Below are 20,082 nucleotides of genomic sequence, written 5' to 3'. Positions count from 1 at the left end.
AGCATGTAGTTAAATGCTTAAGTTCAGATGATTTCAATGGAATTCCAGCATGCTTAATTTCCTCTGGGGGGCAAACTGCTATTCTTCCCAAGAGCTAATTAAAAAAAAGTGTGTGTGTGTGTGTGTGTGTGTGTGTGTGTGTGTGTGTGTGTGTGTTTAAAAAAATCATACTATCTGAACATAGCAGAAGCAATTCAAGCAAACCACTGGAACAAAGAATTTATATTTAAGGATTGCTGACATGGTGTCATGGTATTTTTTCTAGAGAGTCTGTAAATTAGGAGATGGAGCAAAGTACATTCCGAAGATTCAGATTCAGATTTGGATGATCCAAATTTGAAAATATCAGATTTGGATTCTATGGGCTCTGGCAATATTGGATATTGGATAGGATTCGGAATTCAAATCCGAATTCTGACTTGAATTCAGATTCCCCCCTAGTGGTCAATGGGGAAATCGGAAACAAAATAAGCAAAAAACTCACCAGTTGGTTCTGGAGCCTTGAAACTTGCCACAGATGTGTGGAAGCCAGTCAGGGCCCCTGTAGTGCATTTGAAGAGAATTGGTCAATCCTCTGATTTTTGAATTTTATGTTTAAAATGGTGAAATCTGGCTTCTTTTAAGATAGAACTTTACAATAACTTCTGAAACTGAAGACCCTCCTTGGACTATCATTTCAACCTCATTTGAAGGAATCTGCCCTTTGCCTTCATGAAAGGGGGTAACCCCAAGTCCCTTCTCCCCTTTTATATATTTTTTGAATGGATGGGCATACAGTTATGAAATCTGGCAAACATGAAGTCTACATTGGATGAGGGATAATAAACTGTAGCTAAATCCAAGCACAATGGAGGTGCTCATTGCTGAGGGTCGTAATCTGCAAGATGGGATAGAATGTTCTGTTCTAGATGAGATTACACACTCCCAGAAAGAACAGGTTCATAGCTTAGAAGTGCTCTTGGACCCAGATCTCACCCTAGTGCCTCAGGTTGGGACTGTGGCCAGGAGCGCATTTTATCAGCTGCGATTGATTCAACAACTCCACCTATGTCTTGAGGAGAATTACCTGAAAACAGGTTGCGCTGGCTGCTGATATGATTCCAGGCAAAGTACAAAGTGCTGGTTATTACCTTTAAAGCCCTGAATGGCTTAGGTTCAGGTTACCTGAGAGAATGCCTTTCTTTACAAGATCCCCACTGCTCATTAAGATCATCAAGAGGAACACATCTTCAGGTGCCAGCAGTTCATCTGGTGGCGACCTGGGTTTGGGCCTTCTCAGTATAGCGGGAAGTGTGCGGGGGAGCCTGGAACAAGCCCCTGCGATCACAAGGATCACAAGGAGCCTGGTGGAGAAGAGAACGTAAGTACATATCCCTCCCTCGTATCCCTCCTATTCTTGGGAAAGGCTGTTTGGACAGTTAAATAGCTGACCATTACAGCTGAGACCTATCCTAATAAACTATCTAATAAACGGACAATAAGCTCCCGAAATACTGTAAAGAGCCAACTAAAACAGTATGAAGATAGAAGGTCAGCAAGGTAAGGGGCACTTCCCAGCGTATTGCACAGAGTGCCACATGTTCAACTATTTGCCCCATGGGCAGAAGTCATGGGTGTGTGCTCGGTGCAAGGAGCTCCTGGCTCTCAGGGAACAAGTCCGTTCCCTCGAGACCAAGGTGGCGGATCTGGAGAAGCTCAGGGAGACAGAGAGGCATGTGGATGAGACCTTCAGGGATGTGATAGAGGCATCCCACGCCAGGGCTGGTAGCTCCTCTGCTCTCAGGGAGAATAAAGGTCTTGGGCGAGGAGGACATTGGTCTGAGGAAGAGGGAAATGCTCCTTTAGAAGGGACCCCTTCCGTGGATGATGAGCCCATATCCTCTCGCACAGGGGATACTCCTCTGGGGGGTGGGGTCCTCCTTGTAGTGGGTGATTCGATCATTAGGGGGATAGAGAGATGGGTTTGTGACCCACGTGTTGACCACACGGTGACTTGCCTGCCTGGTGCGAAGGTTGCGGACATTACGCAGCATCTAGACAGGCTCCTAGGCAGTGCTGGGGAGGAGACAGCTGTCATGGTGCACGTCGGCACCAACAATGTGGGGAAATGCAGTCGGGAGGTCCTGGAAGCCAAATTTAGGCTGATAGGTAGCATTTTGAAATCCAGGACCCCCAAGGTAGCATTCTCAGAAATGCTACCTGTTCCACGCGCAAGTACAGTGAGACAGGCAGAGCTGAGGGGTTTCAATGCGTGGATGAGACGTTGGTGCCAGGAGAGGGGTTTAGATTTGTTAGGCACTGGGACACATTTTGGTGCAAGCAAGGCCTGTACAAAAGGGACGGGCTGCACTTGAACCAAGATGGAACCAGACTGCTGGCGCTTAAAATCAAAAAGGTTGCAGAGCAGCTTTTAAAATAACACCTGGGGAACAGCTGATGGGAGCTGGGCAGTATCCCGTTTGGCAAAAGCCATCCTTTAAAGTGTGAGGCTGCAAAGAATTTAAATAAAACAGATGGGGATGGAGCAGAACTGCATAAAGAGCAGACAGGAGGCTGTGCCAGCAGGTAAAAGAGTCAAAAGAATAGCATACATCAGGGGAGAGATTCAGTGTATAGGTGCTTGTATGCCAAAGCCAGAAGCCTCCGAGCCAAGATGGGTGAGCTGGAGTGCTTGGTTGCTAACGCAGAAATAGACATAGTGGGCATAACAGAAACATGGTGGAACAGTGAGAACCGGTGGGACACTGTTATCCCTGGGTATAAACTCTATAGGAACGACAGGGAGGGGCGCCTTGGAGGAGGGGTAGCACTGTATGTTAGAGAAGGGATAGAATCTAACAAGCTAGTAAACCAAAGTGGACTGGAGTCCTCCACAGAAACCCTGTGGGTGACTATACAAGGCCGGAAAGGAATCGTATTACTGGGGACATGCTATTGCCCTCCGGATCAAAATGCCGACAGTGACTGGGAGATGCAGGAGGAAATCAGGGAGGCGTCAAGGAGAGGCAGGGCTGTAATTATGAGTGATTTCAACTACCCACACATAGACTGGGTAAATTCACATTCAAGTCAGGACAAAGAGGTCAAATTTTTAGATACGCTAAATGACTGTGCCTTCGAACAGTTGGTCATGGAAACGACCAGAGAGAAGGCAACCTTGGATGCGTGATGTCAGTGTCATCGACCCTTTAGGGAACAGTGACCACAGTGCCATCAAATTCAGCATACATGCACGGAGCAAATCACCAAGGATGTCTAACACAGACATTTTAAATTTCAAAAGAGGAAACTTCTCCAAAATGAGGAGTATGGTGAAAAGAAAGCTGAGGGGGGAAATCAGGAGAGTCACTTCGCTCCAGAGTGCATAGAGTTTACTCAAAACCACAATACTAGAAGCCCAGTTAGATTGTATACCCAAAAGGAGGAAAGGTACCACTAAGTCCAGGAGGATGCCAGCATGGCTAACAGGTACCGTCAAGGAAGCCATAAAAGGGAAGAAGACTTCCTTCCAAAATTGGAAGGCCTGTCCAAACGAAGAGAACAGAAAGGAACACAAACTCTGGCAAAAGAAATGCAAGGTGACAATAAGGGAGGCAAAAAGAGAGTTTGAGGAACATTTAGCCAAAAGTATCAAGGGGAATAACAAAAACTTCTTTAAGTACATCAGAAGCAGGAAACCTGCCAGGGAGGCGGTTGGGCCATTAGACAATGAGGGAGTGAAAGGGATTATTAAGGAGGATATGGAGGTTGCAGAGAAGCTGAATGAGTTCTTTGCGTCTGTCTTCACGGCAGAGGATACTGAGCATATACCTGTTCCTGAACCAGGCTTTTTAGGGATGGAGGCTAGAGAGCTGAGTCTGATAGAAGTGACAAGGGATAATGTTCTAAACTGTCTGGAAAAACTGAAAGCTAACAAATCACCAGGGCCGGATGGCATCCATCCAAGAGTCCTCAAAGAACTCAAATGTGAAATTGCCGACCTCCTTGCTAAAATATTTAACTTATCCCTGAAATCGGGCTCTGTACCAGAGGACTGGAGAGTAGCAAATGTAACACCAATTTTCAAAAAGGGATCCAGGGGCGATCCGGGAAATTACAGGCCGGTTAGCCTAATGTCCGTTCCAGGCAAATTGATGGAAAGCATCCTCAAGGATAAAATTGTAAAGCACCTAGAAGAACAGGCCCTGCTGGGAGTCAGCCAGCATGGCTTCCGCAAAGGTAAATCTTGCCTCACCAACCTTTTGGACTTCTTTGAGAGTGTCAACAAGTATGTGGATAAGGGTGATCCAGTTGACATAGTCTACCTGGACTTCCAAAAAGCTTTTGACAAAGTTCCTCATCAAAGACTCCTGAGGAAACTTAGCTGTCATGGAATAAAGGGACAAGTACATGTGTGGATTGCTAACTGGTTGAAAGACAGGAAGCAGAGGGTAGGTATAAATGGAGAGTTTTCACAATGGAGGGAAGTAAGAAGTGGGGTCCCCCAGGGATCTGTACTGGGACTGGTTCTTTTTAATTTATTCATAAATGATCTAGAAGCAGGGGTAAGCAGCGATGTGGCCAAATTTTCAGATGATACCAAACTCTTCTGGGTAGCGAAATCCAAAACGGATTGTGAGCAGCATCAAAAGGATCTCTCCAAACAGGGGGAGTGGGCGACAAAATGGCAAATGCGGTTCAATGTTAGCAAGTGTAAAGTGATGCACATTGGGACGAAAAACCCCAACTTCAAGTATATGCTGATGGGATCCGAGCTGTCGGTGACAGACCAGGAAAGGGATCTTGGGGTTGTGGTTGACAGCTCGTTGAAAGTGTCGACTCAATGTGCGGCAGCTGTGAAAAAGGCAAATTCCATGCTAGGGATCATTAGAAAGGGGATTGAAAATAAAACGGCTAACATTATAATCCCCTTATACAAAACTATGGTGCGACCACACTTGGAGTACTGCGTACAATTCTGGTCACCACATCTTAAAAAAGGACATTGTTGAACTGGAGAAGGTACAGAAGAGGGCAACCAAGATGATCAGGGGCCTAGAGCACCTTTCTTATGAGGCAAGACTACAACACCTGGGGCTTTTTAGTTTAGAAAAAAGACGACTGTGGGGAGACGTGATAGAGGTCTATAAAATCATGCATGGTGTGGAGAAAGTGGAGAGAGAGAGATTCTTTTCCCTCTCACACAACACTAGAACCAGGGGTCACTCCATGAAATTGATTGCCAGGAGGTCTAGGACCAACAAACGGAAGTACTTTTTCACACAACGCGTGATCCACTTGTGGAACTCTCGGCCACAGGATGTGGTGACAGCCGACAACCTGGAAGGCTTTAAGAGGGTTTTGGATGACTTCATGGAGGAGAGGTCTATCAATGGCTACTAGTCGGAGGGCTGTGGGCCACCTCCAGCCTCGGGGGCGGGGTGCCCCTGAGTACTAGTTGCGGGGGAGTAATGGCAGGAGAGAGGGCACGCCCTCAACTCCTGTCTGAGGCTTCCAGTGGCATCTAATGGGCCACTGTGCGAAACAGGATGCTGGACTAGATGGGCCTTGGGCCTGATCCAGCAGGCCTGTTCTTATGTTCTTAAGTTGTCATCCCTGGGTTGTGGAACATGCTCCCTGTGAATATGAGAGAATTATCTTTCTTGGAGGCTCTTAGGAAAACCTTAAAGTCCCATCTTTTTAGCCTGGCTTTTAATGATATCAAGTTTTAATTTTAATCTTAATCTGGTTTAAATGTTTTCTGATTTTAATTGTTTCAATATGTTTTTATTTTATTTTAATGTTAACCGACCTCAGCCACTTTAGGAAGGGCAGTATATAAACTGAATGGATGAATGAAAGAATGAATGAATGTACTATGACTGGAGGTTACCTTACATGGTGCTGTCATGGCATGGCTTCTTGGTGGCGGTGGACCAGAGATGGCTTCCCTAGGCCCTGCCAGAGCTCCCCCTATCAGTGCGGGTCAGTGGGGGCCCGGTTTGGGCCTCAGTGCAAGCGCGGAGGCCGTTAGAGTGACTTCTGTGCTTTGCAGAGTCCAAAACCGGGCTCCTGCTGGCCCGCGCTGATGGGGAGAGCATTGGTGGGGCCTAAGGAAGCTGCCACTGGACTGCTGCCGCTGAGGAGCTGCACCATGACAGTGGTGCATAAGGTAACTTCCCGCCTGCCCCCACCCACTCTTTTTCAACATCGTAGTGTTTCCCTGATGCTTGTAAAGGGGAATCCTTACCCGATTCCCCTTTGCAAACACAAGACCTGGATTGAACAGGTTTGACCCAGTTTTAGGCATGAACCAAACCGCAGGCTGGTTCTAATGAACAGGCTCATCGACTTGGCAGTTCGGTTCAAGTTCGGTTCGAACTCTAAATATTTTATATATACACACACCCCTTCCCTCACATCTAATACATGTTGGTATTTTTTATTTACAATGGCTGACAATGGCATTTCAGTGCCAGAATGCTCCATGCCAAAAGCTGTTGCAGATGCTCAGACAGCCCTACCACTGTTCAGAATGAGTGGTTGCTCAAGCAGTGCTACTGCAGTTATTCCCATTTGCCACAATGGGATTAAATGAGGCAGCATTGCTTATACAACTGCACATTTTTAGCAGCATGGGGATTATGCATTTCCAGCTGCCCTAGCAGAAAATTTTCTGATTTTCATGATGCCAGAATGCTGCGCATCATGTTGGTCATTTCAGCCATTCTTTTAACATTCTTTCAGATTTCCAACAGATATTTTATCCCATCTCGAAATTTGTTTCACATTCCACTATAGATGCATCTTCAAGCAGAGCTGCACAATTTTGGCTCTCCAGCTTTTATTGAGCTAGAACTCCCATCATCCTCAGTCACAGTGGCCAATCATCAAGGACAATGGGAGCTGTAGTCCAACAACAGCTGGAGGGCCAAAGTTGTGCAGTCCTGACCTAGAGTTGGAACCTAAGTAAAAAATCAGACAGATGACTAATCTATCTATCACCTCTACAGTGCTTGTAATCTGGTTGTATAAAGTAACTTATGAAGCAGTTGCATGATGCATAAAATCAATGCTAGCCTTATAAATCACTGACATTTGAAAGTCTATTGCCTGTTCTGAAAAACAATAGCCTGATATATTAAATAGTAAATTATAAAATTACAAAAGCAATCCTCTATAAATCAAGTGAAGCCCATCAATCTCCAGGAAGCACATCTTAAACAGATTAAAATTACCATAAATAAAATTTTAAAACTTTAAAACATCATAAACTAAAAGCCTGATATAACAGGCGTGGTTTTAAAAGTTGTTTAAAAACAACCAGAGATGGGGAGATTCTGATTTCATTTGGGAGTGTGTTCCAGAGTCCCGGGGCAACACTAGAGAAGGCCTGATTTTGGGTCGCCAGTAAACAAGCTGGTGGCAATTGCAACTGGACCTCCCCCAATTATCTCAATAGATGGCAGGGTTCATGAAGAAGAAAGTGCTCTCTTAAATTATGTATTTTGACAAGTTGGTTGGTTGGTTGGTTTGTGGGGAATAAAGTCATACTTCCCAATAACCTACAGATACCAAATTTTGCATACACAATCCTGCCACTGAAATTAGCTGAATGCACTACTTTTAATCAGGAATATGATCAGTGAAAATGTAATTTTGTTTTTGTATTTTTAAGAAGAAATTCTGAATATCATATTTCCTAGTTATCTACAGATATGAAATTTTGCATGAACAATCCTGCCACTTAAATTAGGTGAATGAACTACTTTTTGCATCTGAATATATATTATTTTCAGAATAAATTCTGAATATAAGTGCCACATTTTAACTGTTATTGTTCTCAACAGATTTTTTAACACTCAATAATCAGAACAATAATTCCAAAATTATATCATGCCCAAGAGAAGCAGAAGATTTTTTCAGATTCAAATTTACTATGATTCAATTTTGTCAGATATGAAAAGTATTCAATAAAAAGCATAATGTTTGAAGTTCAAATCCTATCAATTGCCAATCATTCTTTTACTTCCCTTGTGTACACACAGCAATTAAAAATTCTATCACATATACTTTTCTCAAAGTGTAATCTACGTAAAATGACTTTGTCCAGTCAATGACGGGCCTCACCTACTAGTGTTTGATAACTCTCTCTCTCTCTCTCTCTTTCTCTCTCTCTCACACACACCACAACAATTCAAAATTGCATCAGATCTGCTGAAATTTCCTAATCACTTGACCTTGACCTCCAAAGGCAAGCCTTATCAGGTAGCTCTCAACACTTCAAAAAAAAAATGCTCAGGTTTCAACCTTATTCAAACCTGAGGAACCCAAGATGGCGACACAGCAGCAACATGTTTTAAGTGCTCCCTAGACTGAAGTCCTTTTTGTGGAACTCTAGTGCTCTATTTTAATCATTTTCTCAGGAATTTTTTTTACTTTGTACCATGGAGCTGTAATGCAGAATTAGTATTGTAGGATTGTCTTGTCTTGCACCGTGCAATGGCAAAGCCTGGTCTGCCAGATGGAGAGCCAGATAAAATAGCCTTGGAATAGCGACTCCCTCCAAGCCTTCAGAAATGTGTTGACTCACCTCTCAAAGTATAAATGGGGTCTAAAGAGTAATTATGAACATCCCCCGAGCATGGAGTGGCCAAAGTGGTGTAGTGTTTAGAGTGCTGGACTAGGACTGGGGAGACCCAACTTCAAATCCCTGTTCAGCCATGATACTTGGTGGGTGACTCTGGGCCAGTCACTTCTCTCTCAGCCTAACCTACTTCACAGGGTTGTTGTGAGAAGAAACTTAAGTATGTAGTACACCGCTCTGGGCTTCTTGGAGGAAGAGCGGGGTATAAAATATATAAAAATAATAAAAGTAGGGAAACAGTTAAAGATAGATCAGTCACTAATGGGAAAGAAATTGGGAGAGCAGTACAGTCACATTTTCCACTAACAACACTGTCCTGGAAACTAAATCATCAATTCAGACTGTGGGGAACCTCTTATCTGTCCAAATGAGGGCATGGCAGCCAACAAGAATACCTCTCTTTTTACCCTTATCACTTGAACTTGGCACACAAATGTTATCATTCAAAAGACATCCTTGGTGGATCTCAGAATTCACCATTCATGCGAAATCCACAGGGATTGTGTGTTTTATATGGAACAGCTCACTATGCCAATAACATCATCAAAGTGGACACACTTTAATCTACAGTTAAGCTTCTGTTTGCTAGAGGAAGAAGTCCTGAAATGTAGGCAATTCATACCAAATGATGAATAAATGGCAACACTATCTGTGTTCCCCACATTATCACTGAGCAATGGCACTCCAAATAAAACAATGAGCGCATGCACACCACCTCTGGCAGCCACCCTCCCCTCTGCAAGGCTGAACACCCACACAAGCAACAACCACCACCTTCATTTAAGATCAAAGATCAGCTACAGAGTTTAACAAAAAATGGCAGGAGCTGGCAGCTGGAGGACCTCCCCATTCTGCATCGACTCCTTCCCCTGCTGGGCAGGGTGGCTTTTAACTCAATCACCTGCTGAGCTTAAATGAACCATGGGTTCATTTAACCTTGGCTAAATGCTGGGTTAAAAGTGGGGCCAAAACATTCTGGAGCAGCCGGGAGCTGAGGACTCCTGGCACTTCAAATTGACACGAGCTGCCTGTTACCCCAGGCGGTTCGTGTCATGTGAATAGTCTTATTGTCTCCCCAGGCAAGGTTCACTCATGTTTTTATATAGTTTAATTTTTCAATACTTGGTTATTCTTGATGACTAAGGGCTGAATGTGTGAATTAATCCCAATGGCAAATATTGTGATTGAGGTGACATGACCCCTGCTAACTTGGCAAAGAGGCACCTTTTAACATGGTGATTCTCTTTATTTAGCAGGGGGAGAGTAACTGGCCCTGTCCATTACCAGCTCAGTACCTCCAGTGACTGTTGCTAGTGTCTATATTGTGTTTCTTTTTAGATTGTGAGCCCTTAGGGGACAGGGATCCATCTTATTTATTTATTATTTCTCTGTGTAAACTGCCCTGAGCCATTTTTGGAAGGGTGGTATAGAAATCAAATTAATAATAATAATAATAATAATAGTAAAAGCCAAAAATGGGTGGGACCATAAAATTGAAAAAGTGGTAGAAAATGAAGATGTAAAAATATTATGGGACTTCCGACTACAAACAGACAAACATCTGCCACACAATACACCAGATATAACTGTAGTCGAGAAGAAAGAAAAAAGAGTTAAAATAATCGACATAAGCAATACCAGGGGATAGCAGAATAGAAGAAAAAGAAATAGTAAAAATCACCAAATACAAAGATCTACAAATTGAAATTGAAAGGCTGTGGCAGAAAAAGACCAAAATAATCCCAGTGGTAATTGGCGTAAACAAGAAATAATAATAATAACCCCCAGTGAGGCACTAACTTGGCATGGTTGTGGGGCTTGCGTGCTCTGACGAAGGTGAGAGCTATGCCAGAGGTCCAACCATACTGGACAGGTCTCACCAGAGGAGCCAGACAAAGAGTGCCTCTCCCATCAACAATATGGTGAGACGTAACTTTAATAAATCTATACCGGATCGGTCGTCGCCTGGGTCAACAAGGACCGCGCCAGGTGCTGGAGTCCCTGGAAATCTGGTGGCAAGTGGGCAACAGGACTCAGGATCTTCAGTTGAGCAACCAGGGCTGAAGACAGCAAAGTTACTGGAAGAAACGTTGCTTAACCGAAAAAAATATACGAAAAATGCCAACAAGGAAATAATGATCTGCTATTACATGTCTAGTCCAACTAGAAGAGGTTATTTTAAAAGAATGTACCAAATTAGGAAAGAGAAGCATCCAGATAAAAAAATAACAGAACAAAGGCTAGCAGACCAGAGAAGATTCATAATAAGAAATAAAGTATTGACAGGAGTTGAGCTGGAAGAACTGGAAAGAGCAACACAGGCTCAAGATATGGAAGAAGAATTACCACCAATTGAAGAAGTTGCTCAGGCGCAGGTGGAGGAGGTGTCGCAAATCGAGGATAACACTGTTGCTGAACTGTTTCAAAATCAAAACCAGGCAACCGCCCCTTTGCCTCCACCTCAAAAACCCAAATGCCATTTAACAGAAAAGCAACAAGAATTAAAGCAAAAAATAGCTGAGCACATGAACCAAACAACCAGCAGAGTTCGACTTCCAGCTCTAAAAACAGTTTCCAAAAAACAACTTGCTCGGGCATTAAAAGATGTCAATGCTGCACTTGCAGAAATAACAACCAATAATTTGCAAGAAACAAACCAACTAATGTACAGTGCAGCAACAATAACAACACAAGAGCTCGGATATAAGATCAGTGGACCTGTAAAAAAAGAAAGCAATACATCACCTAAATGGAAGATTCAATTAGAAAATAAAATCTCCAGGCTTAGATCAGATGCTAGTAAATTGAAAGATATGAAAGACAAGAAGCTGAAGAATGAAAACACCAAACAGTATCTGATCCAAAAATACCACCTAGATTCAAGGAAAATTAGAGAAGTCCTGGAAATAATAAAGCAGCAAATAACAGCAGTGTCAAAGAAGATTAGCAGATATGAAGCCAGAATTACACAACACAGGCAGAATCTCCAATTCCAGTCGAATCAGAGACGTTTCTACCAAAGCATAGAAGGAGAAACTGCAAGAAACTTAGAAACACCAAATAAAGAAGAAACAGTGCAATTCTGGCAGAAATTATGGGACAACCCAATAGATTATAATAAAAAAGCAGGCTGGATGAAAGAGGTCAAAAATGTAACCAACAAATGCAAGATCTAATACTAACACCAGAATTAATAAGTGAAAGAGCAAAGAAAATTAAAAATTGGAATGCGCCAGGCGACAATGAACTGCATGGCTTTTGGCTTAAACACCTAACAAGCCTTCATAAACAACTATCAAAACAGTTCAATCACATTTTGCAAGGCGGTGATGTTGAACAATGGCTAACAACTGGGAAAACTCATCTCATAATGAAAGACCCAGCAAAAGGTGCAGTTCCAAGTAATTATAGACCGATAACCTGCCTGCCAACCATGTTCAAATTATCAACTGGAATAATAGCAGATGAAGTGATGCAACACTTATTAACTAACAAACAGCTTCCAGTTGAACAGAAAGGAAATTGCCCGAACACCAGAGGCACAAAAGACCACCTGCTGATTGACAAAATGATTTTAGAAAACGGCAAGAGAAGAAAAACAAATCTAAGTGTTGCATGGATTGACTACAAGAAAGCCTTCGATTCATTGCCTCACACATGGATACTAAAATGTTTAGAAACAACTGGTGTCAGCAAAAACATTCAGATATTTATAAAAAAAAAGCAATGAGCATGTGGAGTACACAGTTAACAATCAATGGCGAGACACTTGGACAGGCTAGCATTAGAAGAGGCATTTTCCAAGGGGACTCACTATCCCCTCTGTTGTTTGTAATCGCCATGACCCCACTTTCACAAATACTAAACAAAACAGGCCTTGGATATCAAACATCTAAAACATCAAGTAAAATCAACCATCTGCTGTACATGGGCGATCTGAAGTTGTATGGAAAGTCCCAGTCAGAAATCGAATCACTGCTAAACACGGTCCGTATATTCAGTAGCGATATAGCAATGGAGTTTGGACTAGACAAGTGTGCTGCATTAATAATGAACAGAGGGAAAATAAGAAAAACAGAAGGAATAGAACTGCCCAATGGAAGCAAGATCAAGAAACTGGAAGAGAAAGAACATTACAAATACTTGGGGATTCTCCAGGCTGATAACATCGCACACACTGAAGTTAAAAGAAAAATTGGAAGTGAATACATCAGGAGAGTTAGAAAAATCCTCAAGTCCAAAGTCAATGGTGGGAACACCATACAAGCCATAAACACCTGGGCTATGCCTGTTATCAGATACACTGCAGGAATAATAGACTGGACCCAGGCTGAGCTAGAGATGTTGGGTCGTAAGACCAGGAAAATCATGACCATCAATCATGCAGTGACCACCCCCGCAGTGATGTTGATAGGCTATACCTCCCTCGCAGCTCAGGTGGAAGAGGAATGCTGCAAGTCCATCAAACAGTAGAGGAGCAGAAAATAGGCCTTGAAGAATATATCAAGGACAGTGAAGAAGATGCACTTCAAATGGTCAATAACGCGAAACTATTCAACACCAATGAAACAAAGCAGGCCTACAAGAAAGAACAAATCAAGAACCGAGCGAAAAAATGGAAAAATATGCCCCTGCAAGGTCAATATTTGCACAATATAAGTAGAAAATCAGACATCACCAAGACCTGGCAATGGCTTAGGAATGGCAACTTGAAGAAAGAAACAGAGGTTTTAATACTGGCTGCGCAAGAACAGGCACTAAGAACAAATGCAATAAGAGCAAAAGTCGAAAAATCCACAACAAACAGCAAGTGCCGCCTTTGTAAAGAAGCAGATGAAACAGTGGACCACCTAATCAGCTGCTGTAAAAAGATCGCACAGACTGACTACAAACAAAGGCATGACAAGGTAGCAGGGATGATACACTGGAACATCTGCAAAAAATACAAGCTACCTACCTGTAGCCAAAAATTGGTGGTACCATAACATTGAAAAAGATGAAGAAAATGAAGATGTAAAAATATTATGGGACTTACGACTACAAACAGACAAACATCTGCCACACAATACACCAGATATAACTGTAGTCGAGAAGAAAGAAAAACAAGTCAAAATAATCGACATAGCAATACCAGGGGATAGCAGAATAGAAGAAAAAGAAATAGTAAAAATCACCAAATACAAAGATCTACAAATTGAAATTGAAAGGCTGTGGCAGAAAAAGACCAAAATAATCCCATTGGTAATTGGCACCCTGGGTGCAGTCCCAAAAGACCTTGAAGAGCACATCAACACCATAGGGGCCACAGAAATCACCATCAGCCAATTACAAAAAGCAGCTTTACTGGGAACAGCCTATATTCTGCGACGATAATATCTATAATAACCAACAGTATTGATGATAAAATTCAGCCATCCCAGGTCCTTGGGAAGGACTCGATGTCTGGATAAAACAAACCAGTCAATAACACCTGTCTGACTGTGTAAACAACAAAATAATAATAATAACAATTGACAATGAAATTCTGGCATCCCAGGTACTTGGGAAGGACTCGATGTCTGGATAAAACAAACCAGTCAATAACACCTGTCTGACTGTGTAAACAAGAGAGAAATAATAATAATTTTTCCCTGATGTGTTGGAGCTGTGATGACTCATTCATACTTGCAAGTCTTCCCTTGATACTGTAAATCATCAAGTGACAAACATGGAACATAGGAAGCTGCCTTATACTGAGTCAGATCATTGGTCCATCTAGCTCAGTATTGTCTACCCAGACTGGCAGCTGCTTCTCCAAGGTTAAAGGAAGGAGTCTCTCTCAGCCCTATCTTGGCGATGCCAGGTAGTGAATGTAAAACCTTCTGTTCTTCCCAGAGCAGCTCCATCCCCTAAGGGGAATATCTTACAGTGCTCAAATGTCCCAGTCAAATGCAAACCAGGGTGGACCCTGATTAGCAAAGAGGACAATTCATGCTTACTGCCACAAGACCAGTCTGTGGTGTGTGTGTGAGAGCGGGGGGTGGGGGGGGGGAGGGAGAGGGAGGGAGAATGGGTCCTCTTTGTTAAGATGTGGCTTTGCTTTTGGCCTTGAAGCATTGCACTGCTACTACTAAACAGCCACTTTAGGGATGCACAGCTGCTTCTAGTCTGCTTCACTCTCAGGTGAATATGCAAAGCAGTCATTTTTCATACTGAGTGCTAGTTGTTTGAAGAAACATGGAGAAAGTTTGGAAGTTGGCATCACATCCTGCCTACGGGGAGATGAGTCATTAACTTCATGAACTGAGATGAGGCAGGATGGGGGTGGGGGGAATCTTACACTGTAATGGTTTCTCAGAATACAATTGTTTCGTTCACTGGTCTGTGACTACAGCTTTGATGGTATCCTTAATACTTCCTCTAGGCCTTTTATTCATTCATATATATATATATATATATATATATATATAGATATAGATATAGATATAGATATAGATATAGATATAGATATAGATATAGATATAGATATAGATATATAGATATAGATATATATAGATATATAAAGTGAAACTTGGAGAGCAAAAAAATGGCTGTTTTACATTTACAATGGAAGAAATGCGGGCCATCTGCTTAATGAACAGAGTGAGGTTCCCTTAATGCCATACACTCTCGAATGCCTCCCCAATTGCCATGCACAAATTTTCCTGTATATGTATTACAAAACAAATGCCAGTTAAGAGCTGCTTTCTTACCTGTGTGGCTTCATAGGCTGGATTCCTCTGTCAGGAGACAAGGCCTCAGGAAAGGACTGAGTTCCTGAAAAACTAGATTCCATCATTTTTTCCATTGCTGGCTCTGGGTGTCTCTTTGCCTTTGAATACTGTAACAAAGAAAATGAGAAGAAAAAAATCATGTGAGAATGACATGTTCAAAACCATAAATATTGTCCATTTACGTACATGGATTATTTATGGCATGTGCTCTGGTATCTTATACTACTGTTGCAAACTTCTGATTTTAAAAATATGCCACACCCCAATTCCAGTTCCCAGACTAGAGGGATCCAGGTGTGTGCCAGAATATTAACCCTGGAGGATCAGATGAACATATAAAGATTCTCATTCTGGGTTAGATCTATGACTCATCAAAGTGAATAATGGCTAGATGAGTCAGCAGTCACTCTCCAGTACCTCGGGCAATAATTATTCCCAATCCTGCAACCTGAAATCCTTTAATTGAGATCCCAGACACTGACTGGGGGGCTTCTGCTGGCAAAGTACCTGTTACATTAAGGAGCGATGGCAGGGCCAGGATAGAATTTGGCAGGTCAGATTTGATCAGTGGAGCCTGATAGAATCGGGCTTTGCAGAGCTAGATCAGAACTGGTGAATTAGGGGTGGAGCCAAGGTGCAGATGTGGAGGTCAGAGGAGGAGCAGAGGGTGGGATCTGAGGGGTCATGGGTGGAAACTGGCAGGTTGTGGACAGAGCCTGGGTACAGCGAATATTTATATACCGCTTTTCAACAAAAGTTCCAAAGTGGCGCGCTCTCTCTCTCTCTCTCTCTCTCTCTCTCACACACACACACACAGGCTCCCTGTCCCCAAAGGGCTTACAATCTAAAAAAGAAACATAAGATAGACACCAGCAACAGCCACTGGAGGGATGATGTGTTGTGGATGGATATGGTCAGTTGCTCTCCCTCTGTTAAATAAAGAGAACCACCACTTTTAAAAGGTTCCTCTGCTTAGCAGCGGACTAGCCCAAGGGGAGTAAATAGTTTTTTTTAAAGCCCCATCTGGTTCTGAAGTTTATTAGCTATTATTGGAACAAATTAAGTGTCAGGATGTGACTTACGGCAACATAATGGCTGGTCTGCAATCCAGCCTCCACATGAACCTACTAATTCAGTGCGTTCATCATTGGAGGTTCACCTCACAGCTCATTACCTGCAGAGGCTCAGTTAGTGGAGCAAGAGGTCAGGGCCTTCTTGGTACTCATGCCCAGATTGTCGAACTCCCCTCCCATAAGGCCCAATTAGCCCCATTATTGCTGGCTTTAAACGTGATAAACACATTTTTTTCTGCCTAGCTTTTTATTGATCACCCACCCCTGCGCCTCTTGCTGTTTTAAGTCTGTAGCATTTTGAACTATTTTTCCTCTATTGCTTTTTAAAAATGACTGTTCCCCTCTCCTTTAATTGCTGTTTGAACATATGATTGGCATAATTGTTTTATATTATATGTTGCTGGCCACCTTTATAATTCCTTGAATGAGATGGAAAGATGGAATATAAAATCCTGTTTCTTATTTAAAAATCACCATGGAGAAATGTTAAAACTGGCTTGCAGGTCTGGAACAGCTGGAAACTCAATTGCCTGATAATTCAGCCTGTTTATGTGGGTACACAAGAAGCTGCATGATGGCAGTTGGCTTTATTGTCACTCAGAACAATCAGGGGAGAAAAAAAAATACTTTCATTCTTTTCTGGTCCAGCTGTAACCAAGACCTTCTTTTGCTGTCATCCTGTATATTGCATATATATATATATTCTAAGTGCTAATGCAGTCTATGTAACGGCTTTGCTGCACAGTACATGACAACTCTCAGATGTGTGTGTCTGTATTACTTTTATATTGTTTTCAAATGTGTTTTCTGATTAACGTGTCGCATTTTTAAAAGTATGCCTCTAAAATGCAATGTACGAGTCAGCCCTGAGCAGAGGGGCTCTTAGGATGGGGCCACAGGGATCTGGTTTGGTCCTTGCCACCGGGGGGGGGGCTCCAAACACTCCATTCCTCCCTCCATTGTGCTACCTGTGGCAGTTCCCCAGTCCTGCTCTCCCCACCCCCTGCTGGCAGCGGCGACCGGAGACCGACGCTGGGCCTGCCGTTCAGCCCCAGGTCTCTAACGAACTGCGAGGTGTGCCCGCACAGTTGTGAGAGATCGTCGCAAGCCCGTGATGTCACGGGCTTGCAACGAGCTCTCACAACTGCGTAAGCGCGCCTCACAGTTCATTACAGATGTGGGGCTGAACGGCAGGCCCAACATCACTCTCTGGTCACCGCTGCTGTTCGTTGCTGGCGGGATGTGTGTGGGGGAAAGGACTAGTGGCAGATTCCGGCAGCCACCCCTCAGCCACGTAGTGGCTGGAAAATATTTTTTTTTAATGAATGTCCGGTGTGTCAGGGTGGGCACAGGAGGCCCCAATAAGTAGGGTTTTTTGGGGGGGGGCTCATGTGGGGGGGGCCCCTCCTGCCAGGGGTGGTCCAGGTGCCAAAATGACCTAGATGCACCCCTGGCCCTGAGAGAGACAGAATACTGTGAGCCCAGGTTTCCTAAGGCTCACCCTGCTGTCCTTTCTTATTCCCAGAGGCTTAGCAGACTAATAGTAATGGCTTGATGGGTCTTATGAAGCCTATTAAGAAATAGTACTAGAGCCTGGAGATGTATTTGTGTGTTTTTAATCAGCCCCTGATGAGGGCTATTAATAGCGACACTGTAACACACTGCAAACACTAGAAAAGGGACAAGGGATGGTTAAGGTGGATTTTTGTAGAAAAGCCAGACTTCCCCTTGTGCACACATACTCCTTTAGGCAGTTGGGCAAGAACATTCGTGCACAACACTGCCAGGAGCTGGCTTTTGTATATGCAGCAGCCCTGGCAGATAAGAAACACCAGCGTTACACTGTGAGTCATGTCGGTCACTCTTTTTTACTTTTCATTTCTGTATTTGATTTTTTCTTCCTTAGGCTTACCTAAGTGGTGTTTCATTTTGATTACAATTTTCATTTTCATTTTAACTCTCTGTTTCAATCTGCTTGTCTGTAGTCTTCCTAAGTCTCCTTCCTAATCCCTTCCTACCTTTCCTTTGCAGCAGATGTTTCATTGTCGGGACGCCCAAGACTCCTTCAGCTTCTCTCTTTCAGGAGGAAAGAATCACCCTGAGGCCACACTGGTCAGTCTCTCTCATTTAGGCAGGCAACAGCAAGCCTAAGGTCATGAATGGCCAGTCTGTCTCCTCCAGGCAAGTAGCATCAGTATGAAGTCCCCAAAACCAATCTCTCTCCTCCAGGCTAGCTATGTCAGCATGAGGTCACAGTAGTCCGTCTCAGGCAATGGCACAAGGCCAGGTGCAGGATGAACTCTGCGACCCTTGCCAACATACACCCCTCTCTCCTCATCTTGCCCCAATGCTGGCTGCAGCATTGTGGCGCGCGCGCACACACACACACACACACACACATACACACTTCTCCCCTGCCCCTTGTGGGGCACATGATGAAAGTTGAAGCCCAACTGAATCCGGGGTGTCATGCCATTGCCTATTATTCTGATGCCCATCTGCATCCTGTCACTTAAACTGTTCACAGCTCTAGAAAACTCTACAAGTTGTTACCCTGTTATATTTGCACTGCTGACAACATTCTGGTGCCCACATCCATTATCAGTATTTTCAGATGCCAAAGGAACTTGGTTCCTTATAATAGCTGGGGTGTCTACCTGCCAATTCTCCTCCTCTCCTTGCCTGCTGCTTCTTTGTCCCCACCATTTCAGTGAGAGGAACACTGATGGCTACTGTCCCCATTCTTTGTGTCTGCCCCTTCCAATGAGAAAGAGCCAAACGTTGTCCTGCATATGCTCCCCTCAGTAAGTAAGTCCACACACACACCTGCTTCTGCCTGCCTCTGTGACTAAATGAGAGAGACTGACTAATGTGTTCTGCATACCAATGCTGTCCAGGTAAAGAAGAGAGATTGGCCATTGTGATCTCAGGCTCACACTGCCTGAGGACAACAGACTAGCCATTGTAACCTCATGCTAATGCTGCCTGGCTCAAGGAAAGAGACTGTCCCTGCCTCAAGGAGAGAGATTGGCCCTTGTGACCTTAGGCTGCTGCTGCCTGCCTAAATAAGAGAGACCAGCTATAATGACCTCATGTTGATACTACTGGCCCGAAGGAGAGAGACTGGCCCTTGTAACCTCATGCTGATGCTGCCTGTCTGAAGGAGACAGACTAGCTATAGTGACCACATGCTGACATTGCCTGCCTGAAGGAGAGGGATTGGCCATTAGGCTGATTCTTCCTGCCTAAAGAAGAGAGATTGACCTTTGTGAGCGCAGGCTGATGCTGCCTAACTTAAGAAGAAGGACTTGAGACTGTGATATGCTGGTGCTGCCTACCACGAGAATAACAAAATTCAGCATCCTCCCACAGCTGCTGTCCACTTGAAAGACAGACAAAAACAAAAGGTGCCTTTCTCATGAAAGTGGTTGTCAACACTTTTATCTGGTCCTGGTGACCATGTGTTGACAATGACTTCCATAAGATAGACACCCTTTGCACCTGGAACAGATGGGGGTTTCTAAACGTACGTTCTTACTCTCCTGTCCTCTCAATTGTAAATTTATCTCTCCTCGGGCAGGCCCCACAGTTCTCCAGTGCTCTTTAGGATGCTTACCCTCTAACTCTCAGT

General features: G+C 43.6%; 1 protein-coding gene across 3 annotated transcripts in view; it reads right to left on the bottom strand.

Annotated features, from left to right (window-relative positions):
- NRG3 (neuregulin 3) overlaps positions 1 to 20,082 on the bottom strand; it is a 1,024,900-nt gene that overhangs the window by 24,303 nt on the left and 980,515 nt on the right. For all 3 annotated transcript variants that reach the window (XM_053306235.1, XM_053306234.1, XM_053306236.1), the window contains one exon: positions 15,358 to 15,485. In XM_053306235.1, coding sequence (XP_053162210.1) covers positions 15,358 to 15,485 — 128 coding nt within the window. The remainder of the gene's footprint in view (positions 1 to 15,357; positions 15,486 to 20,082) is intronic.

Source organism: Hemicordylus capensis, chromosome 3 (genome assembly GCF_027244095.1).
Source record: "Hemicordylus capensis ecotype Gifberg chromosome 3, rHemCap1.1.pri, whole genome shotgun sequence".
Classification (NCBI taxonomy): Eukaryota; Metazoa; Chordata; class Lepidosauria; order Squamata; family Cordylidae; genus Hemicordylus; species Hemicordylus capensis.
This window is presented reverse-complemented; position numbering and strand designations above follow the sequence as displayed.